Source organism: Sebastes fasciatus, chromosome 19 (assembly GCF_043250625.1).
Source record: "Sebastes fasciatus isolate fSebFas1 chromosome 19, fSebFas1.pri, whole genome shotgun sequence".
NCBI lineage: Eukaryota > Metazoa > Chordata > Actinopteri > Perciformes > Sebastidae > Sebastes > Sebastes fasciatus.
The window spans coordinates 19,671,446-19,698,533 of record NC_133813.1 but is presented as its reverse complement, the minus strand read 5'-3'; the positions used below and the strand labels follow the sequence as shown (position 1 = coordinate 19,698,533).

Genomic DNA, 27,088 nt, shown 5'->3' with positions numbered 1-27,088 from the left:
CACACCAGGCATGCTGACGTCACACACACACACGCAGGAGAGATGACCTTTTTTCGTTGTAGTATGGATAGAGTAGCTGGAGCGCTACTATCAATCTACTTGAAATCCAAGGACCAACTGCACACACACACACTTCATCCCATTCCTAATTGAACTGGTGACATTCTCTTTCACCGGCGTGAGTGAGATAAAGCTATTAACAGAATGGAGGACAAGCACTGCACAATAACGGCAGCCTCGCAGCCTGTGTAGCTCAGTATGTGGAGTGTGGCAAAAAATATTCAACAGGGTTAGACTTTACATTCCCGCTGGGACTCACTTTGGCACAGAAGGGACACAAGAGTGAATTTAGATACCTTGTAAGAATATGCCAATATTCTAAATCTGCCTCATCATCATCATGTCTTATTTCGATCAACATGACTTGCACAGCTTCATCTGACATTTTCAGACAATCAATATTTTGAAATGCCATTTTCATAATCTTCATGAGCAATGTCAAAAAATGATTACGCCTCGTTTCTTTAGGAGGGACAACACAGGAAACAGGACTAAAGAAATACAGTCAATACAGTTTCAATTGTGCTAGCGCAGAGCAACGATCAGTTGATCGACTAAAAATTAAGCAACAACAATTATGATTGATTAACCCTTTGAACTCTGCAATAGAAATGGTTTGCCAGTGCCGACATTGGTATTTTTGCTAATTGTGATGTCATTTCTTGGAGTATTTTCAAATTCTTCATATCCTTCAAACCTGAACAACCTAAGCTAAAAGGTTGTATAAGTCATAAACCATAATAATTGACAAGTCTTAAAATTGTGTCATAAATAAAAAAAGATTAGGACTGTCAATCGATTCAAATATTCAATCGCGATTAATCACATGATTGTCCGTGATTAATTGCAAATTAATCGCACATCTTTTATTTGTTCAAAATGTGCCTACAAGGAAGATTTGTCAAGTATTTGATACTCTTATCAACATGGTAGTGGGCAAATATGCTGCGTTATGCAAATGTATGTATATATGTATTATAACAAATCAAGTAACAACACAAAACAATGACAAATATTGTCCAGAAACCCTCCCAGGTACTGCATTTAGCATAACAAATATGCTCAAATCATAACATGGCAAACTCAAGCCCAACAAGGAACAACAGCAGTCAGTGTGTCAGTGTGCTGACTTGACTATGACTTGCCCCAAACTGCATGTGATTATCATAAAGTGGGCATGTCTGTAAAGGAGAGACTCGTGGGTACCCATAGAACCCATTTTCATTCACATATCTTGAGGTCAGAGGTCAAAGGACCCCTTTGAAAATGGCCATGCCAGTTTTTCCTCGCCAAAATTTAGTGCAAGTTTGGATGGTTATTTAACCTTCTTCGCGACAAGCTAGTATGACATGGTTGGTACCAATGGATTCCTTACGTTGAGATCCTTAAGTAGAAACATGAACAAAATATTTCTCATCACTCTATAAGTTATTTGAACTATGCACATGTTTTAGTTTTTGAGATATGCTCTATTTTATGAGCAGATTGAGTGCAAAGGTGTTTTGATAGCTTTGTTACGTTCCGCAAGTAACGTAACTTAATGACGTCGTCACGAGTGTACAACGTGATGACGTGAAAGACAGAAGCCTTAGCTTCCTGCTGCAAAAAGAGTGAATGCTCTAGCTATTATGGTTTTTATTTTAGATTGATTTAAACAGGATCATGCAAACAACGATGGGCCGCGGGAGGTCCGTTTTTAAAGGGTTAATACTTAACAGATATATGACGATTTCCTGCTTTTCTTTGTTTTATTTCATTGAAGATGTATTAAAAAACGATTTTGGACTTTTGGTCAAACAAAATGAAATAAATTTAATAAATAAATTTGATCAATTGAAAATGTAATAGTCAGATTAATAGATAGTGAAAATAACCATTACTTTGGAAAAAAATCCCTGCACTGGTCCTTTATTGAGCTATGAGTAATTTTCACTGTCTCCAACAGATGTTTCCCCTCTTCTCTTTATAGAGAAAATGTTTTATTCTCTTCAGCAAAAAGTACTGTACAAAGGGTGCCAACAGTTTAACTGTGAGATTGTGTATGCACGTGTACGATCCTGTGTGTGTGTATCTTTATCCTTGTGTGCCTTCTCACAGCAGTGTTTAACAGACCAACAGTCGCAGATTTTATGAGCCGTTGCTAATGTGAGCTTCTGCAGCCATAAACCACATTGCGAGGAGAGCGTCCGTGTATCTATGTGTGTGTGTCGGTACTACTCGACCACGGGGGAGTTGTTGCCCAGCCGCTCTGATCACCATGTAAATCAGAGCAGTTAAGGAGGACTCACTGACAGGAATCGACCCCCTAGGCCGGCGCGTGCCCAGATAATGTTGCAGACATTTAGACAAGTGACACGATAAGTAAGCTACTGCGGCCAAGATAGGAAGGGATGCAGGATTTCGCAGTTTCACACTAGAGAAAGGAGGACGGTTGAATGAAAATTCCATGGTAACTGTGGAAACTAAATGCTTTAACCTATATTTTTGTAACGTTCTCCAATTTTTATGAAAAAAAAGAACCAACTTCAAGAAAAAGGCTCTCAGGTGAAAACAGCACAAGTTGCTCTCTTTACAACCTGATTACAAAGATGCACACTCAGTCTATTAAAGACAAACACCTTGGTTGTCCTTGAATCCACCCTGACCGGCACATAACCCAGAGGTCAATCGCACAATATGTTCTCCTGTGAGAGCGAAATAAATCACAGCACTCTATCCAGATGCCTGTAACAACCCCGCCAGTGTCACTGTCCAATTTCAGCACATTGACCTAAAGCTGATCCCTGGAGGTGAAAATTATGTTCAGGTGTCTTGTAAGGCCAATGTTAATGTTGCTATGTCCACAAATTCAATATATCAAGCTCAAATTAAGTTCTTAGTCTATAAAGGCTGTAGAAAATTAAACACACCAACAACCTATGACAAAGAGTGTAGGGGCAAGACAGACAGGTTGTAAACTAGTCAACAGTTTAGCCATATTATCAAAACCACTTTGTTTGGAGCGCACACAAAATGCCAAAAATACTCTATTCTAAATTCACTAATCGTTTAAAGTGATAGTTTGGGTGTTTTGAAGTGGGGTTGTATGAGGTACTTATCCATAGTAGGTGTATTACCTACAGTAGATGATGGTCTGCACGACCCCAGCTTGGAGAAACAGACAGGAGTACCGACACCGGAGCAAAGCAATACATTGCTGTGGACGGGGACAGCAGTAAAACATATTTTAGCCACTTAAAAGACAGGCCCACCTAAAAAAAGTTGATCTTCGTTTAAGTGTACGCTATATTTAAAATATTTTCACTGCTTTATCTTGCCGTCAGACAGCCCTTTCCTTCTCCTTTCTGACAGGAAACTGAACTGAAAGTGAAACTTATCTATGCTCTCTCCAAAGCCAACGGGCTCAGATGACAAAAACAGTATAGATACGTTTCATTTTCAGTTCAGTTCGCCATCGGAAACTATTCTAAATATACTGTACATTTAAACTGACATAGATTTTTTTAGGTCAGCCTGTCTTTTAATGGCTAAATATATATTTAGACAGCACTGTATTGCTTTGTTTCGGTGTCGGTGCTCCTGTCTGTTTCTCCAAACTGGAGACGTGCTGACCGTCATCTACTGTAGGTAATACACTGACTATGGATAAGTACCTCATACAACCCCACTTCAAAACACGCGTCTGATTGTCTCACCGCTCATGTTCCCAAATATCAGCAAGGAATATTATTATTGAACGATGGCAAAACGTACAAAAATAACACAACACCAGAATTATCCTGTAACATGTTTCAGGATAAAACATCACACAACATTAAGCATAATTACCTTTCTGGTTGACATATTTACACCAAATAAAAAAATATTCCCACTAAGCTGTTTTATCGCTTGTTTTCCCTTCTGAAGCACTTTCTGAATCCTGTGCTCCAAGCGTCATTAATGTTTTAATAATGTGTAATGTAGTATAACGATGTATATCATTATTGAGTGATAAAAAACTGTAAGATAAACATTATTTTAGCTCACTGTGGAGTGAAAACCTGGACACACTACATTCTGGCATTGCAGTTGTCACAACCTGGCCCGTGGGCCATGACAAAAACCGGAGCAGACAGAAAATGCCAAACAATGTAAATTATTTATTATTACAAAGAATATAAACAAAGGATAACATTTGAGTGTATAAGCCGAGTCAGGCAGTGTATTTTCAGAGTTTTAACAAAAAATTAAACATCTAGCTCCAAAGCAAATGATTCCACTAAAGCTCAGACATCCAAAATAAGTGATAACTTTGTGAAGAGCCAAATATGAACAACACAGAATCTGTAAACTTGTATGAGGGAATCTGTTGCCTGTGATTTTTCCCCTCAAGGAATCAGAAACAGACATGCACTCATACAAACTGTTAAATCCCAGCTGTCTACAAGCCACTGGCACACACCACCATGCACTGTGTGTGTGTACATTCGTATGCCATTGTTGCACAGTGCTTTTAGACCACACACTTACCAATTACACTCCATTTCATGCTCCAGCGGGGACGACCGGCTGGCAGGCCCATGTTACATAACCACATTACACAGCATTTACAACTCGCTGTGTGCTAAACTAATGTGCACACACATAAACACAAGGAAACCTTGAACATATCACGGAAAAAATCCAACACCTTCATCACTAAATATGAAAATTATGAGTGATATATACACATAAAACCCACACAATCAATTGCACACACATTACTTCCATCACTTCAATCCATCATCCGCCCCATTCTGTGCTTTATGCCCGGCAGTAAAAGCATTTCGGATCAAGGTGTTGTGGTTAGACACGCACCCGGTCGGTAGCGGCTACCTCACTTTAGGAGCAGCAATGACTCTCCTCTCCATCGCCGCCTGTCTCTTCCTGTCTCTCTGTGGCCATCTGCTATAAATTGCATGACCCGATGCCAAGGACAAGACTCACAGGAACAATATCAGCTCTGATTGGAGTCTATAGACCCGTTTTTCCTAAAAAAAAACTATTATTTTTAGAGCACCGTTTAGGAACAGTGTACTATGTGTGTGTGTGCGCTGAGGCAGTGCGCCTAAGGTGTTTGCATGCTCCTATTCTAAATAAGTCATATGCCTAAAGTGCATGCCGAGCGCTTGGATGACAGCACACACTACTAGGTATTGTGAATAGAGAGACTGAGATATGAGGGAGAGACAAGCCTCCGAAAGTAAACAAACGACCAAAGCCGAGAGGTCGACAGAAGGAGATGCGGGGAGATAAAGACAAACTGGATTTTAATATTTTTAGCCAGCTGCCGAAAACAAACGTTTGTTTGTGCTGGAGCTGACAACACGGGCCAAAAAACATCCTCACAGAAGAAACCCAGAAAAACAAATCACCACCAATATAAATAGCACGCAAAACTATTTCAGAAGTGGTGTTTGAGGAAAATGTCACACCTCTTTAGCCTAACATGAAACCAAGTAAAGTTGAAGGAGAAAATAAAAACTTCAAAAACCCATCACCAAATAGGCTCGGAGTGATGGAACAAGCAACACGCACACACACACAAATAAAAAAAACTCAGCGCCTTCTCTGTAACATCCAGCAGCCTAGGGGAGATTGCATTAAAAATTCATCCTGTGATTTATCTGCTCTCGGCTTGGCAAGCCGGCCCGACACACTCCGCTGTCCTGTTTTATTGTGCTCTCTCTCTCTTTCTCTCTCTCTCTCTGTCTTCCAAATTACCACATGCGTGCAGTCACACACGATAGAAGGGTACACATACATCACAATATGTATGAAAAAGCGGCAAAACAACAAACCGGCTGTCCATGTCAAGTCTCACCTCTCAAACTGTCCTGATAAACACATGAAAAACTAGAAAACCATAAACCAGGGCAATATATATATATATAGAATATGTCAGCACCGTCTGCCTGTCTGCTGTCATCAATCAAGCTTATAAACCAGCCTCTCCAAACTATAATACACAGCCTACTTTGCACTAACGGAAGAGCTTTTCTTATCTACGCTCCTGTACCCCCCTTTAATGTGTCGGCAAGGTTTTAAAGGTTTATGTACGGCCTATAAAATATTATGACCGGACCGCTAAAAGCAGATGAGCTGACATTACGCTTTTTCGAGGCATACCATTACGGTATTGAGTACGGACATGTCTACACGAGGGGAATAGCAGAACACAATGAAATAAACATAAAATTATGTCATATAGGTGAATGTTCTAACGAAATATGTTTCGACAAAAACTTTTAAAACCTCACTTTGAATATTACTTTTGTCTTTTACTAAATTGCACATCAAAGATGCAGGAAAGATATGGAGAGTACTATTTTACAGTCAACGTAATACGAAAAGCGGAACTGGAACCACAAAAGTTGTTAAAACTTTCCGCTTGGCGACGTCTGCAGCGTCTGCTCCAGAAACTGAGCGGTGAACTAATGATGACATGTACAAGGGGCCGAGCTATACAACGTGCCAGACAGATACAAAATAATCAGGCCAAAGTGTGTGAGCGTGTGTGTGTGTGTGTGTGTGTGTGTGTGTGTGTGTGTGTGTGTGTAGGCAGGGAATGAAGACACAGAGAAGCGCTGTGGGCATGTGTATTCATTAAATGCAGAATGCTGAAAGTCGATAAAGAAGCTGTATGGTGTATTGTGCGGTTCGCGCGGTGACACCCTCGCCAAGGTCACCCACAGTCAGTATTTGCTGCATCACTATAACTCAAGACTAATCACGGTACTGTGTTTGCAGGCTGCACACACACACACACACACACACACACACACAGGCATGCACTAGTCTCATTACCCTTGGTTATTTATGAGCTCAACCATGTGCCCTCTTCTGCGGCGTCCAACCTCAGCACCATCAGCAACATCTTGTTTTCCCTCAATCATTCATCTTTCTCCCCTTTTCCTCCTCCCTCCATTCTTCCACCCTCCCCTCATAAACCACTCTCTTCCTTTTTCCACTCATTTTTCCTCCTTCCTCCTCTTGTTCTAGTTTTTTTTAATAATTCATCTTCTAGTCTGCTCCCCCCTCCTCGGGGAAAAGCTCCCTCTGTCACAGGCCAAGAACATTAATCAATCCCTCGTCTCTCTCTACCTCTCTCAGCTCTTAACCTCCCTTCTCTCCCCCATTTCCACACTTCTCTTTTTGCTTTTCACATCCTTTGCGCTTTTCACCTGTCATGTTTCTGTCCATCATTTATGTTTTTATGGTCTTATCTGCCCCCGGCTTGTCATTCTCCCCCCTCAGCTGCTCTCTTTGATCTTTTGAGACGGCCTCTCCTCCTCCTAAACAACCCACAGCTCTCTTTTTCAGGCATCTTCTTCCTTCCGTAACGCGCCTCTTGTGCTATTACTTAAGGAACAAACCTCATTTCTGCATTCATTCAGTATTTGTGATTGTGCACGGGTAGAAAATTGTAGACCAATGAAAAATAATCAACTATCCTTCATATTTAAAGAGGACCCATTATGTTTTTGTGCTTTTTCCCTTTCCTTTAGTGTGTTGTATAGTTTTTTGTGCATGTAAAAGGTCTGCAAAGTTACAAAGAGCCAAAGTCCACACCAAAAGGAGTTACTCTCCCCCACAGAAACACTGCTCCTGCACTGCCTGAAACGCCTCGCTTGAAGTCCTGCTTTTTCTTCCGTAACGTGGTGATGTCACCATGTAACACATTTGCATAATACCTGCCTAGCGGCTTGTAGGCTTGCCGCAGTAGTCGGTGTTATCAGCGCCGTGTTATCAATACATAGTCGGATGACGGACACTACAAACTGAAAGTGAATGTGTCTGCTCCGTATGGAGTCCCAGCACAGAGTAGCAGTTGTCATATTTCACACACACACGGGACGAGAGAGAGTTGACCAGCGAGACGTTGGCGGAGGCTTTGGTGTCGAAGCGAAAAGCAAAAGCGCCTATTTAAACTCTATAATGCTATAAGGGAACCATAACGTTAATGAGGTAATCGCCGCAAGAAGGACGGCGCAGTCATAGTCGGTGTGCGCGGCAGAGCAGCGCCGGGTGGAAACCTGCGGCCCCGCAGCGAAAGCTGGACCGGAAAGGCCAGACACACAGCCACCCGACGTTAAAGATCAAATAAGCGTGCGACACATATTGGCCATCATCTTTTCTTGTAAACTGTCTGGTGTAATCGGCAACACCGGTGTTGTCAGGAGTTTATTAACCGGTGGGAAAATTTCCTCATCGTCACATCCCTAGTGTCTAGTTTGGAATGCCCTCAAACAAAGCTAGTTAGAGCGGAGCTGGAGCGGAGTCCTAAGAGTTTGGTTCGGTTGACCAATCAGAGCAGACTGGGCTTTTTGGGAAAAGCGTTTCAGACAGAGGATGAAAAGAGGTGCTGCGGCACAGCTGGTATGAGAAAAATAAAGCGTTTTTTGAACATTAAAGTGGGTAAACATGTTCTAGTAGAAACCCAAAATACAAGTATACACCTCAAAATAAGTATAAGTCCTCTTTAACATCAACAAATGAATACAGGCCGGATTTAAGACATTCATTCCATGCATAATTACTAGTTATCCAAACTATAAGAATATAACATATGGAAATTCATTGTCTTTGGATCAAAATCACAAGAAAAACATTTAGAAAACCTAATAAACAGCCAACAGTAATTAATCTGATGGGCTCTTTCTGTTAAACACCACTGTCTTCTCCTGTTCCCTTTCATTGTTCTTCATCTCCTTAACCTCCTCTGCCCCCTTTCATTCTTCTGTCTCCTCCTTCTCCTCTTTCCCCCGTGTTAACATATAGCCTGTATAGTCCCTCCTCGTCTACGCAAAGCTATACACTCCTGTCTGCACATATCTCTTATCAGCTACTTGAACTCTTACACCCCTCCAGTCTGGAGAGTGTTTCCTTACTCTACTGTGGATAATTCACCAGCATCCAAGCAAACAGAACCACAACAAAGGCATTCACACACACACACACACCAGCACTTATAATACAGACAGAGAGTTTATTACCATGCCTGCAGGAGGAGTGGTCGCACGTTTCCTTCCTTCTGTCGCCCTGCTTCTAGAGTTGCTGGGCGTGTGGTGGGGAGGGGGGGGTTCAGAAGCAAGGTTAGCGGTCAGGATGTTGCTGTCACGCCGTTTCCGCTCCTCATGTGTTCGTCCGTCACTCTGGCCACCGCTCTACAAGAGGTTCTGCTTCTAAACGGGATGGAGAAACAGAGAGAAGAAGGGGAGAAAGGTTGATCAGTGCCTCAACAACCACAGGAGGGAATGTCAAGGGGAAATAGGCGATGCTGCTTCGTCTCTTCCACATAAAAAAAACACACAAAAAAGGAAGCGATATAGATTTTTATAACAAAATACTTCTAAAACGCAGAGCAAAACAGATCAAACAAAGACAGCAGCATGATCATCATCTAACCAGCATCAACCCCCCTCACATTTAACCAGCATCTGTCTACACCAATTCCATCCATACCTTCATTTCCCCCTGTAGCACCCAATTCTCTCACACACACACATGGTTTTCTAAGTACGGGTGCAGTCCCCGTCCTTGAGTAAAAGATCTGACAGAATGGCTGATCGACCCATGTGGAGACAGACATGTGGACACACACACACACACACACACACAGGCCTTCATTCATTTTTCATGAGCTAGCAGGGGTCTGAGGGAGGGGGATGTAATACAAACATGTACTTGTTTCTATACACTGGGTTACACACTTATGCCTAACACACCCTCCTCCATTCACACACACACACACGCACGCACGCACGGTACCCATAGAACCCATTTTCACCCCTTTCAAAAAGGCCATGACAGTTTTTCCTCACCAAAATTTAGTGCAAGTTCGGAGCGTTATTTATTTCATTTCGCTAGTATGACATGGTTGGTACCAATGGATTCACTCTCCCTTTAAAACTGAGCCCACTACAGCCTTTCGAAAGATCGATTGCGTTATTGCGTTAAAGAAATTAGTGGCGTTAAAACAAATTTGCGTTAACGCATTATTATCGCGTTAACTTTGACAGCCCTAATTTAAATGCTTCCACAGCAACGTATCCTCAACGGTTAGTATGATATCTTACGAAAAGGTATCTCTCATTTTTTTGGGTGTTTTCCTACGAATGTCCAGCAACATGTGTCAATTTCCGCTCATGACAAGCATACAGGCTAAACTACTTAATTAGGTTTAGGAAAATATGGTGGTACGGGCTTAAATAACTCCGGAAGTGGCGTGACTTAAGTACGGAAGTTACGTGACAAGTAAATCAATGTTGACTTCTGGTTTTGCGCGTTCTCACAGGGTACGAACGCCGATCTCCTGGGCAAAAGTCCAGTGTTTTTTGACCCACCCTGACCTCCTCCCTACGCGGCGTTGGTCGATCTTTAAACTTCCTGGTTCACCATTACCTGGATTACATACAAATTTATTTCATGGATATTACACGAATAGGTATAGCTACGAACGGTGTATGAGAACAGCCTGACCACAGTGAGTCCATACTATGCCCATGAGTCTTGCAGAGTGACATTTCCAACCACTTTATAGAAGAAGCAGTGACGAAATGTTGACAAAATTATAATGTATTACTCGCAAATACTGTGTTTTACTGTAAAGCACTTCTGATTCACCCAGTGACAAACAGTAGAGAAGGCGACTGGAAAAAAGGACAGAAAAGGGACTGACAAAACTAAAATTACAATGTTTAGTGCTTGGCGGGAGCCGGACCACTGCGCTACAGAGTGTTCCTTCCAATACTATTTGAGACAGTAATGGTTCTAACCTTATCTCTTCCTGGCTTTTATTCCTTTCAGTGAACAGAGGTGACAGTAAAATAACACTGGAAACAGATTTATTTAACTCAAAATACAGAGAACACAACAAATAAATTATTCAATGCCAGTAAACCAATTCATCTTTATGGTTTTCCATGCCTCTTATAATGACCTAATGATAAATTAATTGTAAATGCAACCTTGAACTTCAATGAAGCTACTTGTGACTTCTACCTTCAGCTCATCTCAGGGTCCCGTGAATTAAACTAAACATCTGGTGTTGCTATGAAAACACAGGCCAGTTTTTATCAGCGCGCAGCGAGCCGAGCTAAACAGATACACAACGTTCTTATTCACAACATGAAATGTCAACAGTATCACCACTGACAGTACACAGACGCATCTGGTCACTCTCAAACCAGAGCAATGACATTTATAGAGCTGCGCATGTGTTCACACAAGAGTGTACGAGTGGATTTCTCAAAGGTCTTCCAGATTCAAGGGGGTTGCGTGTTGCAGGCAGGTGTTGCAGCAGTGTTAATTTCATTAATGAAAACAGTGAAAAAATGGGATTTGAAAAATAAAAAAACAAAAATAGGGCAGGGTAGCAAAACAATGGGCTGATATTTGGACTTATTTGTAACGATGCAGACAGAAAGAGTGATTGCTTCACCCTTTTACTGAAGTCAGATAAAAATGCTTCTCACAAGTCCTCACAAATGTCAAATGTTTTCATCCAACTAGATTTGACTAAAAACATTAAAGTGGCAGTAGGCAGAACGTTTTTGGCATCATTGGGGGAAAAAATTCCATAATAACCTTTCAGCAAATTGTAATTCAAGTGCTCTGAGAGAAAACCTGCACCTTCTCATGGCTCTGTTTTCAGGCCAGAAAAAATCTAGCGAGCGTTCCTAGTGTTTCTATTGGCTGTTCATTTAACGGAGGCAGCTGTCAATCACTCGCGAACTCCGATCAAACGGTCAAACTAGGCAGCGCTGATCAAATATGAATCAATATTCTGTTATTGTAATTAACTGTAATCCTATTTATCGCCTCAATTGTTTTCAGAAACATCTTGTAGTGTACTGTTTAGCTGTAAAATGAGAAAGTTTGCTCCGGCTGGTGGACGGTCATTACTGCATTTTAGTTTGATCTGCAAAAAGCCATCATCTCTGAGAAATGACATTAAGCAGGCACTGCAATGATATGGGAAACAATACAGACATTCATGTGGCATAATCCAGGAAAAAGTACACATGCATCCATTAAAGTCCATTACAAACACCAGACTGTATCTCAACACTCTACCAGATAAATAAACAGTGTGTCTGATGTGTAGAGTATCTCATCACCTTGAGACCTCTGTACATATACCCAGGGTTCTATCTGGGGACAGAAAAGATAAACGCGTGATTGTTGGTCTCTCCTAGATGTAGATTTGCTGGGTGTGGGGAAGCAGCAGCAGCCTCAGTGAAAGCTCTGTGGGATCCAGAGATAGACATGCAGTGAGTAGTTAAAGAAAAGACAAGCGAAAAATGGGGGAGAATTGGTAATGTGCATGAACGGGAGCACGTAGGTCGAGGCGAGCGAGGAAAGAAGGCGGAGAGCGAAACTATAAGGAGAATACGAAGTGGTGTATAGGGACAGAGGGGAATCGGATAAACAACAATGAATGGCAGATATTGAGCTGGCCCCCTCAGGCAAACAGACTCCACCCGAGGCTGCTCCTCATTTTCTCTCCAGGTCCCCCTCTCTGAGCCACTGGCCGCACTGGCAATTACCTCCTCAACACACCTGGCAGCGACAGCGTCTGTGTCTCTGCACTCGTGTTTTGCCAGTTTACCTTACAGCCAACACTGTGCCTGAGGGGGGGTGGGGGGGTAAGCTCTTTTTCCAACATGGCTTGGCCACTTAGGATTGCACGCACATGATTATAGTGCACGCACACAAACACGACGCAGATCCAAACACCCTGCCAAGAAGCATAATAGCAACGTGCCAGCCCCCCATTCGATTCTCATTATCAGAGCAATTCAGTGATAAACAACAACACCAATTCCCTCCCTTTGTTTCTCTCTCGTGGCACTTTCCTTCTCATTTTTCTTTAATTAAAATTGTGTGTACACAAATGAAAAATACACCCCTACATTAAAAAATATAATAGAACAAAAACGGAATGTCGTCTGAATCAAAGCTTAAATGAAGATCTGGATCGCCAGAACAACAATATGTGGCCTTACAGTATGCCCACCCTCCTCACACTGGGACCGAGGGCGACTGAGGGGACCATGTTTTCACACGCATGGCTTTGTGTCGTCTGTACAAACTGTATGCTGCCTGCTTGTTCATAAATCCTCTTGTGGCTTTGTCTTCCTTGGGCTCACACTGACCAATTATTACATTTCTCCCTGCATCCCCCCCTCTTCCCCATCTCTTTTTGTACGCCTCCCACTGGTATCTATTCTCCATTTTACTTCTTCTCGTTTACTCACACCATCCTGGTGGGTCATTAATGTGTGATTTTGAGTTTTTCCCCAGAGAAGAGGAGGAAAAAGGAGGGGGGAAACTGGCAGAGGCCCTGCCTCTGCCTCATTAACACTGGTGGTGGCTCATTGACATTAGCATGTGTGCACACACACAGACACCATCACCATCACCTCAATTTGGTTCCATAGTTGTTGAATCTATTTCTCCTAGAAGTTTATGCAAAAAGGGGGAAAACACACACACATACTGTGTCCTTCCTGTGCCAAGAGCTGGTGATAACATCCCGTTTTTCCCTACAGAGATGAAAGGAATCAAATAAGAGGATAAGAAACGAGGGATGGGAAGATGAAGGAGAGATAGCAGAGCTGGGGAATTTGCTGAGATGGCTCTGAGCAGCAATTTACACCTTTCTCATCTGATAACCATCAAATGAGATGAGCAGTGGAAGAGACGGAGTGAAGGGAGACATAGGATTGACAAAAAGCCAGAGAGAGTGTGCTAATTAGTGTTGGAGGAGCTCATTTTCCACAATGTATTCCCTCTTAGAGTTTTGTTTATCTGCTTAATATTTTAATCAGATCATCACTGCATAAAATGATGTGGACCAATGTTTAATGATTACAGCACGGTCGGAAGTGTTTCATCCAGCGGCCTGGGTGCCAGCAGGATCCCAAAATTCAAGACACACTGTCATTATTCCACCGGTGAAAGGACCTTTCGATTAATGGCCGGCTACATGCCAGAATAGTTGGAGGACGAATCGAACATTACAACCACAACCAAAAATGTGCTTGCACTTTATAAAGCTATGAATTATAAAACACCAAATTAGTATCTTTTTTGTGTTAGGGAGTTTGCGAGAAGCCCAAACTAATGATCTACTATAAAAACCATCTGTATTCCGATTATAACAGGGGAAAGCCCTGGGCCCTGTCCCAGGAAAAAGCTTCCTGCCACAGTTTTTTGGAATAAGATATAATGTCGCACACAAAGTCCAAACAGAGTCCACTGATTTACTTTAAACAGAACAAGCTTACATCAATCTATGCACTTCACTTCTACCTTGCTAGCCATCAATTCCCCTTTATTTCTTCTTTTTTTTCTATACTCTTTGCCAGAAGTACAACCGAACGATGAATAAAACATTTTTAGGTGACCAAAAAGGTTAGAATTTCATGAACTGAAAACACACTGTGAAAGGGTTAAAGATCTAAGATGAAAACACAGACAACTCCCAGACCGGACAACGCTGTGGTAGCGACCTGTCAATCACAAGGTAGCCATGCCTCCAGTGCTGAGGGACCCTTAATAAGGTAATGAGCTTAAGTACGTATCATGCGCTTGCATCTTTGTGCGTTCGTTCCAGCTCTTGCCCTGCTGTCACATGCCATACTCTTCTTTTTCTAAACCAACAACTGTACAGACGTCTCTATGCACTCCAATGAAGCAGACCCACGACGGAGCTAATCTTGAGCAGGTGATGTTTCTGGCAGTTGAGTCTGTGTGTTATTCCTAAGATATTTTAGAGCATGACTGTTGATTTTTCTCTTTTTATTCCCAGGTTTAGGTATTTTTGCTCTCATGAATGCTTTTCTCACCAACGCTATTTCTGATCCATCATGTTTAAACATTCATCACACACCTGAAAGGCTGTTTAGAGAGTGTGAGTAGCCTCTGTGTTATATTAGTACCGACTGGTGTGTGGCTGGCTCCGGGGTTATTGGTGCAGCAATGTTTGCATCTGGGAAAACATCTGCAAAAGTGTGTGGTAATGAGCTGGACAAACACACACACACAAATAATGAAACCGAGGGGAGCAGGCAGTGCACAATAAACAGAATGGATGCAGAATCACGCTCCCATACACCTCTCTCTAACCACCTCTGTTGTGAAGAAGCATGCACTGTGTAAACAGGTGCTGGCTATTTCTCTACTGGGGCGAGACAGCAGGACGGAGACAGATGGAGAGACAAGTGATCAGAAACACAGACAGTGTAACAGCAAGAGAGAGGCACGCTGAGACGGGGAGAGGTAGAAAGACAGAGAAGTTTCATTTTTGATTGCAGAGGAGATTGCAGAAAAAAAGCTCAAAGGAGAAGTAAGGAAGACTGTTGTCTCTGTCCTTGAAAATGAAAGAATACTTCTGAATTTTGATGAAAATGAAAATTCTCTACAAACTCATGTATTTTCTCACATAAACTTTACTATTTATGTCTCATCTTTCCTCCAACCTAACAACATCTGATTTCCTCATCCATTAGGCCTTCCTTCAACTTATTTCCACTCTTTCATTTGATCCTTGGTTGTGCTGCCAAAAGAGCAGTTATAATGCTTATATTGCTAGTATAGCAGACTTCAACAGACTAGACTGCAAACAGGCTGTCTAAAATAAAAGTAGCTTTAATTTGAGTGTAATCTGGGCTCCTTTTATTGCCATACAAAGTGTAGGCAAAAGAATTGGCTCACAGTTTTGCTGACATTATGACTTTTAACTACAATGGATACAGTTAGACAAACAAACATTGAACATCCTGATTAACTATCAGCTAGGGGTGTCAAAGTTAACACGATAATAACACATCATATGAAGCTAGAAAACCTAAGGGTTCATTGGTACCAACCATGTCATACTAGCTTGTCAAGAAGGAGGTTAAACAATACTCCAAAAGTATGCTAAATTTTGTCGAGGAAAAACTGGCATGGCCATTTTCAAAGGGGTTCCTTGACCTCTGACCTCAAGATATGTGAATGAAAATGGGTTCTATGGGTACCCACAAGTCTCCCCTTTACAGACATGCCCACTTTATGTTAATCACATGCAGTTTGGGGCAAGTCATAGTCAAGTCAGCACACTGACACACTGACAGCTGTTGTTGCCTGTTGGGCTGCAGTTTGCCATGTTATGATTTGAACATATTTTTTATGCCAAGTGCAGTACCTGTGAGGGTTTCTGGACAATATTTGTCATTGTTTTGTTTTGTTAATTGATTTCCAATAATAAATATATACATACATGTGCATAAAGCAAGCATATTTGCCCACTCCCGTGTTGATAAGAGTATTAAATACTTGAGAAATCTGACCTAATCTATCTTTAAGGTACATTTTGAACAGATACAAAAAAAAGTGTGATTAATTTGCAATTAAGCATGATTAACTATGGACAATCATGCAATTGATTGTGATTAGTATTTTAATCAATTGACAGCCCTACTATCAACGTAACTCATTGACAATGTGACACCAAACAGTCCATTTATGTAGTACAACCTTAGTGTGCGAGGGCTTTTCCTTCCCTTAATGAACCGATTTCCTTTCCAGAAATAAACAATGATTTCTTTCTCAGATAAATTCTGCATTCACATTCTTTCAAGAATTACGGAAGTATTTTCCTTTGCAGATAAGACAACATGAGAAGAAGACGAAAAAGACAATAACAGTATAAGCAGGGTGTGAATATCAGGAGCTGGATAATGAAAGTCTAACGTTAGAAAAGATTGAAGACAAACAGAGGAAGGGAGACACTTCAAAAGGAAACCTCTTGGTTAGATACACTGCCCTCCTTATTGTTTAACGGCCGGAGGCAAAGGTTGGACACTCTGACCCCGTCTTGTTCTACGTGGTGTCTATGTGGAGACCATTTATCAAGATCTGAAGGGTAGGTCCAATGGCACAACTGTGGAGGCTGCAGTCAGCACGCCCTGCAGCTAAAGGAAGAGGCTGTATTTCACTGAGAGACATGCCCAGATAAGCCGATTGCTGACCGAGTATAAGGTTGCCTTTGCTAGTTCACTGTGAGGCTTTACTGGCTCACATAGCGGAGGACGCTGTGCCTGATTGCTTGCCCCCCCGAATTGCGGAAATAATCCGCCAGTCATCAAAATATGAGAGGAATGCCTGGCCAGTAGAGGTGACAGGGCCACTATACCAAACACCTCATAAATATTAAAGGGGCGATCCTGAACGGCAGGACCTTACACTAATACTCCTGGCCGGTGGCCACAAATGCAAAGTGTAGGTATCCATGTACCCGCAGACAATTTAAGGATGATGGAAACAAGCCAGTCCCTGTGAGCAACAATATAAACAACATATTTTAAAGTAGCATCAGGAAGTGCATGACTTTCAAAAAGTGCATTAGCCCTCTCAAGTCGAGGACGCAGGTGAGCTGTTCATCCTTTTTGTGAACGAGGAACAACACAGAGTAGAAGCTGTCATGCTTGAGTTCACAAAGACCTGGAACTGCAATGGTGAGATCAACCTTGATTGTTTGTAGGGGAGAAAGGTGGAAAGCAACAGATGAGATTGGAGGAACCAAATCCTTGGTTACCAGCAATGGCAATAAACAAACAAGCAATGCTAACTTGGCAGTAGATTGCAAGGAACAGAGAGTGGTGGTGAGAGGCTCCATTAATAGAAATGATTTATACATTTATTTGACAGGGACAATTATTAAAGTGCAACCGATGCAATGTATATAGAACTTCTAGCCGTAGCTAATTTGCAGACATTATCCCTGGTTAGGCTTTTAAGAAAAAATATAAATACCACATCATACATAAAATCACATAATGCAACATTGTACATTACAATCACACAAATGTAAAGGAAGACTTAAAGCAAAGAAAGAAAGTCTTACAGATCTTGAGACTGAACTTAAATGCTGAAAAAATGCTGCGTTTTTCACAAGAACAAATTTTCTTCCTGACCACAAATTCTTAAAGAGGACCTATTATGCTTATTTTCAGGTTCCTACTTATATTTTGGGTTTCTTCTAGAACATGTTTACATGCTTTAATGTTCAAAAAAATGTGCTCTGATTGGTCCGCTGGCCCTCTCGTGATTGGTCAACCGAACCAAACTATTTGGACTTCGCTCTTGCTCCACTGCAACTAGCTTTGTTTGAGGGCGTGCCAAACTAGCCGCTAGCCTAGGCAGGTATTATGCAAATGTGTTACTTGGTGACATCACCATGTTACGAAAGAAAAGGCGGGACTTCAAGCGAGGTGTTTCAGGCAGTTCATGAGCAGCGTTTCTGTAGGGGAAGAGTAACTCCCTCTGGTGTGGACTTTGGGCTTTTTAACTTTGCAGACCTTTTACATGCACAAAAAAATGATATAACACACTAAAGGAAAAGGGGAAAAAGCACAAAAGCATAACATGTCCTCTTTAAGTTTCCATCTGCACAAATACACACACAACGTACGAAAAACAGCCGCGAGAGAGTAATACATAAAACTACTCAAAAGGTATCAGTATTCATGCACATCTATTTAACATGCACCCTACATAGTAGAGGCATGATCAGGTGGAAGTGACATGCCCGTATCGTCTGCATTATGTCTCATTAATGCAGAACTATGCAGCAAGCTCGACGCACGCTGAGAGGATATTAGAACAAAGGACACCAGGGATATGGCGTCAGGTATGTACTGCATGTGCGTAATGGTGATGGTTGGGAGGTGCGTTGTTGTCCTTCCTCATTCCTGTTAGCCGCATTTCTCTCAAAGCCCAAATAGGTGTCTTGACAGATTGTATAAACTGTCTACTCTTTTATGGCTGCTTTTGCCATCTTTCTCCATTTTCCCCAATTTGTTCCTTCCTGACTGATTTATGTGTTTGTTTCTGTTTTGTTTTCTCTGTCCGTTCCTCTACCATACTGCTAACGTTGAGCACTTGGCATGGAGAGTAGTTGACAGGTGCGACTACAGGCAGAACAATGCCAATTGCAACTTGAAAAGACTGTCAGGAATTGGCCCATTAAAACATTGCAAATTCATTTAAAACTGTACGGCTCTCGATTCTAGTCCTCAGAAAAAGGAGACCTGCTGGGTTCATTCCAGCCGTTTAATCTGGGACTGCATTACACCTGGGAGTCGAGGTGAATGCAAATTAAACATTTCCCTACATAGTAGTTGGTACACTATTCAATACATTTATCCTGTGTCTTTTTAGTTTTATGCAACGGCGGACTAGACTTCTGTTATTGATAAGTGTTTCATTTATTGATATTTTCAGGAACAGGGGGAACAATCCAATTTTAATGACCACATATTCTGAGGATCTAACATAGATGGATAGGTCCGTCTCACGAACAAATGAACATGACTCTCCTCACACTGGACACACACTGACTCCACTGAACACACACGCACAAAAGCAATTACTTCTCCTAGTGACTAGCACGCTGATTTCCCCGCTGATCTCAACTTATGCACCTGGTCTGTTCCAATTTATCTTAGCCCTCCTACCACTTTTATGTTTTCCTGCTGTTTTATTAACGACTTGTTCAGTCTTTCAGTGTCAGTATGGATGGCGTTACGTTTGATTTGTCATCCTTATTTGTCATCCTTATTCTTTTGTGATGAGATGCTGACGGGAGCCCTTTTAAGGTTTTTATTCTATTTACAGAACATCTTAAAAATTCCAGCAATGAGATGTTTTCTGATTCAATGTTTTCTTTATAAAAGACCTTCATTTAAAAAGAAGATGCTCAGTGTGATGACTAAAGACTCACTCCTGCCACAATAACAGTGTTCAACAGTCCCTGGTTACGTCTATGCTTCTTTTGAAAGCCTGCAATCATGAAGTGCGTCAGTAATGGCCACAATAAGAAACCAAACACATTGTATATTAGGCCTGCACGATTATGGCCAAAATGATAATCCCGATTACTTTCATCAATATTGAGATCACGATTATTATCACGATTATTCATAGATTTTAGGAACAAAACATTTTTATTGCAATTTCACATTTTAAATAAACAGAGTTGTACTACATTCCAACAGTCAAAATTACTAAATGTTGTCCTTTTGCTGTGTTACTGTCATCTATGGTGGTTGGTTATTTGCATAAAAACTCATATTCATACTCATATTTACTGAGCAGAGTTTGTATACATCATAATGTAACCCAATGGAACCTCGGTTTACATTAGCTATTTAGCTCCCTGCTGTCGGCAGACGAGCCGATCACTGTGTTTACTCTGAGCAGCATCATGGGAATTAATTACAACATAATGAGAATCTGATTAAGTTAGTTGTTACAGATATTTTAAGGTTCTTCCTTCACGGCTTATTTTGGACTTACAGTTCTTTTCACTCACGCTGAAGAACTTCCACACCGCCAACATGTCGTGTGTGACGTAGCTGACTGTGCCACTGTGTGCCGACGTAAAACCATCATGCGGCCGATGCACGTGTTTGTGACCGGCAAAAACTCGGATATATGAGACTACTGAAAACTGGCCGGCATCGATCGGCTGCTGATTTACGGTGCATATATAGCTGTTAGCTTAGGAAGCGCTTGATTTATGCAGCAGAGTTTTCTATTAGCGGGGCATTTTAAACGTCAATATCACAGTCGATCGTGTTCATTTAATGTGGGAAGTCAAAATCGTAATTGCGATTGATATTCAATTTATTGTGCAGCCGTACTGTATATATACATATATATCTATATATGTATATATACTGCATAAAGCGCAGCCTGATATGGTTGAAAAATGCAGGTGCTTTGGAAACAAGCTTAGAAAAATGAGGATAAATGACCATGCTTTGCTTTATTGATTGAAATTGGTATTCTAGTCCATATAGGACAAGGTTAGGTCAAGTTTTGTTGAACCCAGACATTGATTTCTGTTACCACTGATGAGCTCCTTTTAGCTATCATTTTCACATTTGTCTTCTCTATATTTGTAGGCAACTCTAAAATGTAAGTTACAGAACTACAGTATGTACTCACTGCTTATCTTGAAGGATGACACTCTGTTGCCCTGCGTATGTTTTTGAGTACTACACTATGGTCCTGTGCAGGTGGGGGCCAGGGGAGGTCAAAGCACAGAGTATTGATGAGACGGCAGAAAGCAAGAGGAAACGCTGATGTTGCTTCTGGGAGGGAAATAGATAACATTGACAGGGGGAGTGTAACTGCCCTCGGTCGATTATTAAAATGTAGAAAAGCTGAATGTGTGTGCAGTTCCTGCTGAGAGACTATCTATCTATCTATCTATCTATCTATCTATCTATCTATCTATCTATCTATCTATCTATCTATCCGGGGTGGGGAAAAAATCAATATAGCATAGTATCGCGATATTTTGTGTGGCAAGTTTGTATCGGTACACAGAAGTCAAGTATTGATCTTTTATTTTAAATAAAAAAATAACAATCCACCGGGCTGCTATTCTGTCTTTCAGAGGTTGTAGCGGGCTCAGTCTTGAAGCTAGAGTGAAGATACTGGTAACATGAAACAAGAGAACCTAAGGAATCGATTGATACCAACCATGTCATGTTAGCTTGTCGGGAAGAACGCTAAATAACGCTCCAAATTTATGCTATACTTGGTGAGGAAAAACTGGCATGGCACATATTCAAAGGGGTCCCTTGATCTCTGACCTCAAGATATGTGAATGAAAACTTTGAGATGAATGGAGTGAAAACTTTATCTTATTAGAAAAAACAGATGTTGACAAACTGCATAATTTGCAGTTGAAAAAAGGTAATAAATCGCAATATGTCTTGATTCCTACCGTCCATCCATCCATCTACATGATATGTTTGTGTATCCACATCATCTTAAAATTAGCTTAGCATTACTCATCTCAGACACACCTGTCATCTCCATGGGTTAGCTTACTTTTCACTGAAAACTTAACTGCCCTACACACATACACAATTGAACACTGTCCTGCGTCAGCGTGGGGAATAAATAGACTATCACTATGCCAGAACTGAAGCATGCTGCAACGGTGTGTGTGTGTGTGTGTGTGTGTGTGTGTGTGTGTGCGTGTGCACTTGGAGGCTCCTGCTGTGCTGATTTCAGCATGAACAGATGGCGCTGCCAGGGCTCTGCCGAGGCTCCAGTCCGTAGTCTGTGGGAAGACTTGCGAATGTGCGGACTGTGTGTGTGTGTATGTGTGCGTGTGTGTGTGATTCCTACTCCTTTTTATTTATCTACCGCACTACTTTACATACTACTGTACACACACACACACACACAGGCACACTGACACTGATTGCTGCGGTGTAAGTGATATCCTAGTGGTCTTTGACCTAGTTGTCTGTTCCATTGACACTTCGTAGCTTAATCCTGCTTGAAAGGCTCTTGACTGCTAAGCTCATGTTTGCCAACACACAAAGCTGTCACACCCCCACCGCTTTGTGTGTTTGTTTGTCCGAGCAGGTTTGTGAATACGTAAGTGGTTACAAACACTTATCACATAAACGCCAGCTGTCACTTTGAAGTAAAAAAAAAAGGACTGCTGCATCATACTGACACTATTATTCAATAATAAATAAATAAATACACACCAAAAAAGAGCAAACGAAGAATGTTACCGACACATAGCAAATTATCAACTTATTGAATTATCGAGTCATTTCGAAGCAAGGTCACGTAGGTCACAAAAAAGTGATAGGTAGGGTGATGTGGTAGGGAAGGACAGAAGGAGAAGAGAGGAGAGATGTAGAAAGAAAGAAAAACTAGAATGTATAGAAACTTTGAAGATGGATTGTAGGGCTGGGCAATATGACAATATATATTGTCAAAACGATATAAAAATGTCTATTGTTTATATTTTTCTATATCGTGATGTTAAAATACGGCAATATTTACGTCATTTGGACAACCCTGTACATTCTGATCCTTAAGGCCTTAACACACTGGGAGTGTTCTTTCACTATATTTCTGTGTCAATGTTGTTTTTGTCATGAGTATTTTCACACCGAACACAAATATTTCCTGGCGAAAAAAGCACCGTAATTTTTTTACGGAACAACTTTGATTTTTCTGAGCTTTCGCAACTCAAATCAAGGCATCAACCAATCGTGTTGTGTGGAATGGACACATTCAATACGTACACTATAGTAACACGGAGGCTCCGTAGTCTGAACCAAGACGCCAAACGATACTACTTTCAACCTTGACAAAGGCAGCAGACCTACTCCTTCCGTTCTTACCTTTCACAATAAAAGCCCTGGACATATACACTGAGTGAATTTGCCTCTGATAAACAGTTACGCAGAGCATTTTGCTAAAAGGAAACTAAAATTGCTTACAGTAGTTTATACTTGTCATTTGTCAAGTATTTAATTCACACAGTATACAAAAATGGGCTTTATCATGTGGTTATTTCATATAGACGACTTATTTATTGAACCAGAAAACATGCTTTATTGTGATGTTTATCGGTACCAAGATGTGAAATTACCTATATTATCAGGATAGAGGATTTTGGCCATATTGCCCAGCCTTACTGGATTATATGTAGTTTTTCCCTGCTTAAACCTCATGTTTGTCCAGCTGTATCAATGACATTGAGAAAAAACAATCTTGATATGCTATAAATCTATTGAAAATTGAGGTATGCCAAAGCCAAACAATGGGCCACATAAACATCAGAACAGGTCTCTTAGATAATTGTAGAGAGTTCATAGTCAGAAGACTATGCAATGTTGTTAAAACCCTCCCAATTCTGAAGCGTATATGTTACGAGTTGTGAGTGCATGAGGACAGCTAGGGTTGTCCAGATGTGGACTAATTCCCTAATGGGCTTCTACTCCACAGCACACACTGGCAGGCAAGCTGGCAAACAAACACACACACACACACACACACACACACACACACACACACACACACACACACACCCATTGTGTGTCCATTATCTCTCTCCCTCCATTTTCATTAATAAAAGCAGTAGTGTGGCGGGTGGTGGCAGATGAGCAGATTAGCGTGATGTATTGCGAAAGCCAAATCCCATTGAAGGATCAAGTATTTTTAACAAAATTAATTTCACAGGATGGACTCAGAATGACATCATCTTACATTTTGGACACTAATAAACGTAGAACAACTTCAGTGACTTGGGAAAGTGCATCCCGTCATTCTGTCTCTTTCTGTTTGTCTGTGTTTTTTCTAATTTTCTTTAGCTATTGCCTCGCCTGTCTCTGTTCAAACAGCAGCAGAGAAAATCTCTTGAATACAGATTGCTTCCTCCTTCAGCTGAAATGACTGAATTCTCGGCCAAGTATCGATTTCAGGCAGAATGCAGCAGAAGAAAAGTTATTTTTCTGCACTCATCTATTGTTTCAAACACAGCTCACTAGTAATAGAATCATACACTCCCAAATAAACACACATCTAGCGTTGTTGATTGTGTTCTTTGACTCAGATACACAGAGTAAACGTGTGTGTTTACTCATTCTGTCTGACAGCAGTATTCATAAAATGTGTGCTACATTAGGCAGCTTAATTTTCTCTCCCAACCCCCCTACTTCTTCATCTGCGCAGCTTTAACGGGGAGCTGATCAGTGACTCCATTCATTCCAGGTCAATTTGGGCAGTGTGCTCGATATGGCCGTTTCATTACACACTTCCTTCCTGTCTGTCTGTCTCTCTGACTCTGGGGAGAAGACGGAGGGACCGAGAGGAAGGAACAGGAGGAGAGAGGGGAGAGAAGAGGAAGGGCGGGATTGAAGGGGTGTACTGTGGGAGAGAGAGGGAGTTAGGGGTGCTAGAAATGAGGGAATAAGACTGGGAAATGAACAGAAGGAAGGAGATGGAAAAGGTTTACAGTATGTGGTGAAGAGAGGGAGATAAGTGCAATATTAAGTGTGAGTGTGAGAGATTAGGAAGATAGGAATCAGGATGGCACAAAGGAGTGGGAGACGGTGAAAGGGGTTGAGTGACAGGGTGTGGCTGATTTAGATAAGAATAATGGAGCCGTAAGGTAGGACGTGCAGAGCAGAAGAAAGAGAGTGAGGGAGGAAAAGTGGTGTGAAGAATAGAAACTGTGAGAGAAGAATAGCAGAAGCAAGAAGGACAAAAAAACTGAGGAAACTGAGAAGGACAAAAATGGGTGAATGGAGAAAGGTGGGGACAGGAAGGAAGGAAGGAAGGGGAGGCAGGGGGATGAAAGCACGAGGGAGAGGGTGTGAAGGGAATATAGAAAGAAGGGATGAAGTGAAGGGAGACAAGCAGAGCCAGAGGAGCCGTGGCTGAAATGATTCATTTCCACTGTCTTTTATACACTTTAGAACAAAATGTTTCATATTAATATTAAAACAAACCTTACCGAGCCACAGGAACAGGACTTGTGATTAATAATTAACAATTAATTATCATTAATTCACAAAACGGAATTTCCTGCACTTTTAAATCTCCAGTCTGTCTTCATCTTGCCCAAGGCCACCGCCATTAAAACCACAGATTAAAGGATGATTCCACTCACTTTACACCCATTTCTCAATAAGGAAGGTCTAATTGCAAGAGAAACTCAAATAAAAGACATTTTTGGATGGTTGCATGATGCAAATCAGTAAGGACCTGGTTGAAAAAAATTTAATTACATACAGTATGTCAAAGGAAGCATACAGCAGCTCATGGCCACATACATGTGTGATGACATGGTCTGACTCTCTTTTTCAAGCTTTAGATTCTTGTGAAATTATTCTGCCTCCTCACTTCATTTTCCTCTTTTTTCAGTAGTCTTTTTTTCCATCAGCTTCTTTTATGTGAGTGTTAAATGTCAAACTTGGGTTCAACTGCAACGGTCATGGTCACTAACAAGCAAGAAACCAAGAAACTGAAGAAAAAAGAGAAAAAGAGAAATACACTGCGCTCAACTTCATCACACCACAGACTGTATGGCTTGTAGCTGCTGTGGTAGTGGCGCAATCACATGTAGCATTAATTCGAAGAATGCTTGCGATGATGGGTATAAAAATGAACGAATGCATGTATCATTTGACTGGAGAAGTTTCGATAATTGGTACAGGGTTATTTCGGTCGATACCTTAAAGGGCGGTACATTATTTAATTTGTTATTAAGTTTTTATATCATTCTGTAGCTTCCCAGTGGTGCTCCTTATGTATTCAAATCCAAATATACAATTTTTGGTCAAAGTATGTATGTTTTTGCGTCAAAATGCTATCTTCCCAAGCCCTTCTAAAAACGTTTCCCCACGTGGTCTGACATAGATTTCTACATGATGACACTGCTATACATATGCAGTATACATACAATATATCCTTATAGTCAGTGTATTAACGTTACATACAGTAACTTAGATGGCGGTCTGCATGCTCCCAGCTTGGAGCACGAAAGCTCAGCAATGTACTGCTGTGTGGACGCCACGTTAGTTTGAATCTGAAAAGTCACACAATAACACAAACTAATCGATTGATGCAGCAGTAAACCAGCAACTCCCATTTTCTGCGGGGTAAAATGACCCCATGTTCCCCATCAGAGAGGGCTGTCTGATGGTAGGGAAAGCGGTGAAAATATTCTAAATATAGCGGAAACTTAAACAGATTTTTTTAGGTGGCTAAAATCGGCTGCTCCCATCCAGTCGCTTTAATTTGCCGTCAGACAGCCCTCTCGATGGGGAACTGAAGTCGTTACAACGCTCTCTTCAAAGCCACCAGACTACATTCACAAAAGCAGTCATTTTATCTCACAGAACACAGGAGTATATATACAACTCCACTTTAAAAAATCTGAATTAACCCTTTCAGTTATTTCCAAACTTAGCACAGCTGACTTTGACTCAGCCAGTGCTAGCGTTCACATTATTCACAACTTTATTGATTAGCTTCTATTAGCTTACTTTTGTAACCTACGCCACTGCTTTTGGAGACGGCTGAGTGGGCGTTTCCATTTGAAAAAAAAGGAAAAGAATGCAGATGGACTCGCCCTTTAAAAGGTATTGAGTACTGATACCCGGCCCTACTTATTTTACAACAGTGC

General features: G+C 41.3%; 1 protein-coding gene across 6 annotated transcripts in view; it reads right to left on the bottom strand.

Moving 5' to 3' along the window:
* strbp (spermatid perinuclear RNA binding protein) overlaps window positions 1–27,088 on the bottom strand; it is a 99,828-nt gene that overhangs the window by 35,324 nt on the left and 37,416 nt on the right. For all 6 annotated transcript variants that reach the window (XM_074617235.1, XM_074617236.1, XM_074617233.1 and 3 more), the window contains one exon: window positions 9,075–9,263. In XM_074617235.1, the coding sequence (XP_074473336.1) occupies window positions 9,075–9,077 (3 nt within the window). In that variant the 5' untranslated portion in view covers window positions 9,078–9,263. The remainder of the gene's footprint in view (window positions 1–9,074; window positions 9,264–27,088) is intronic.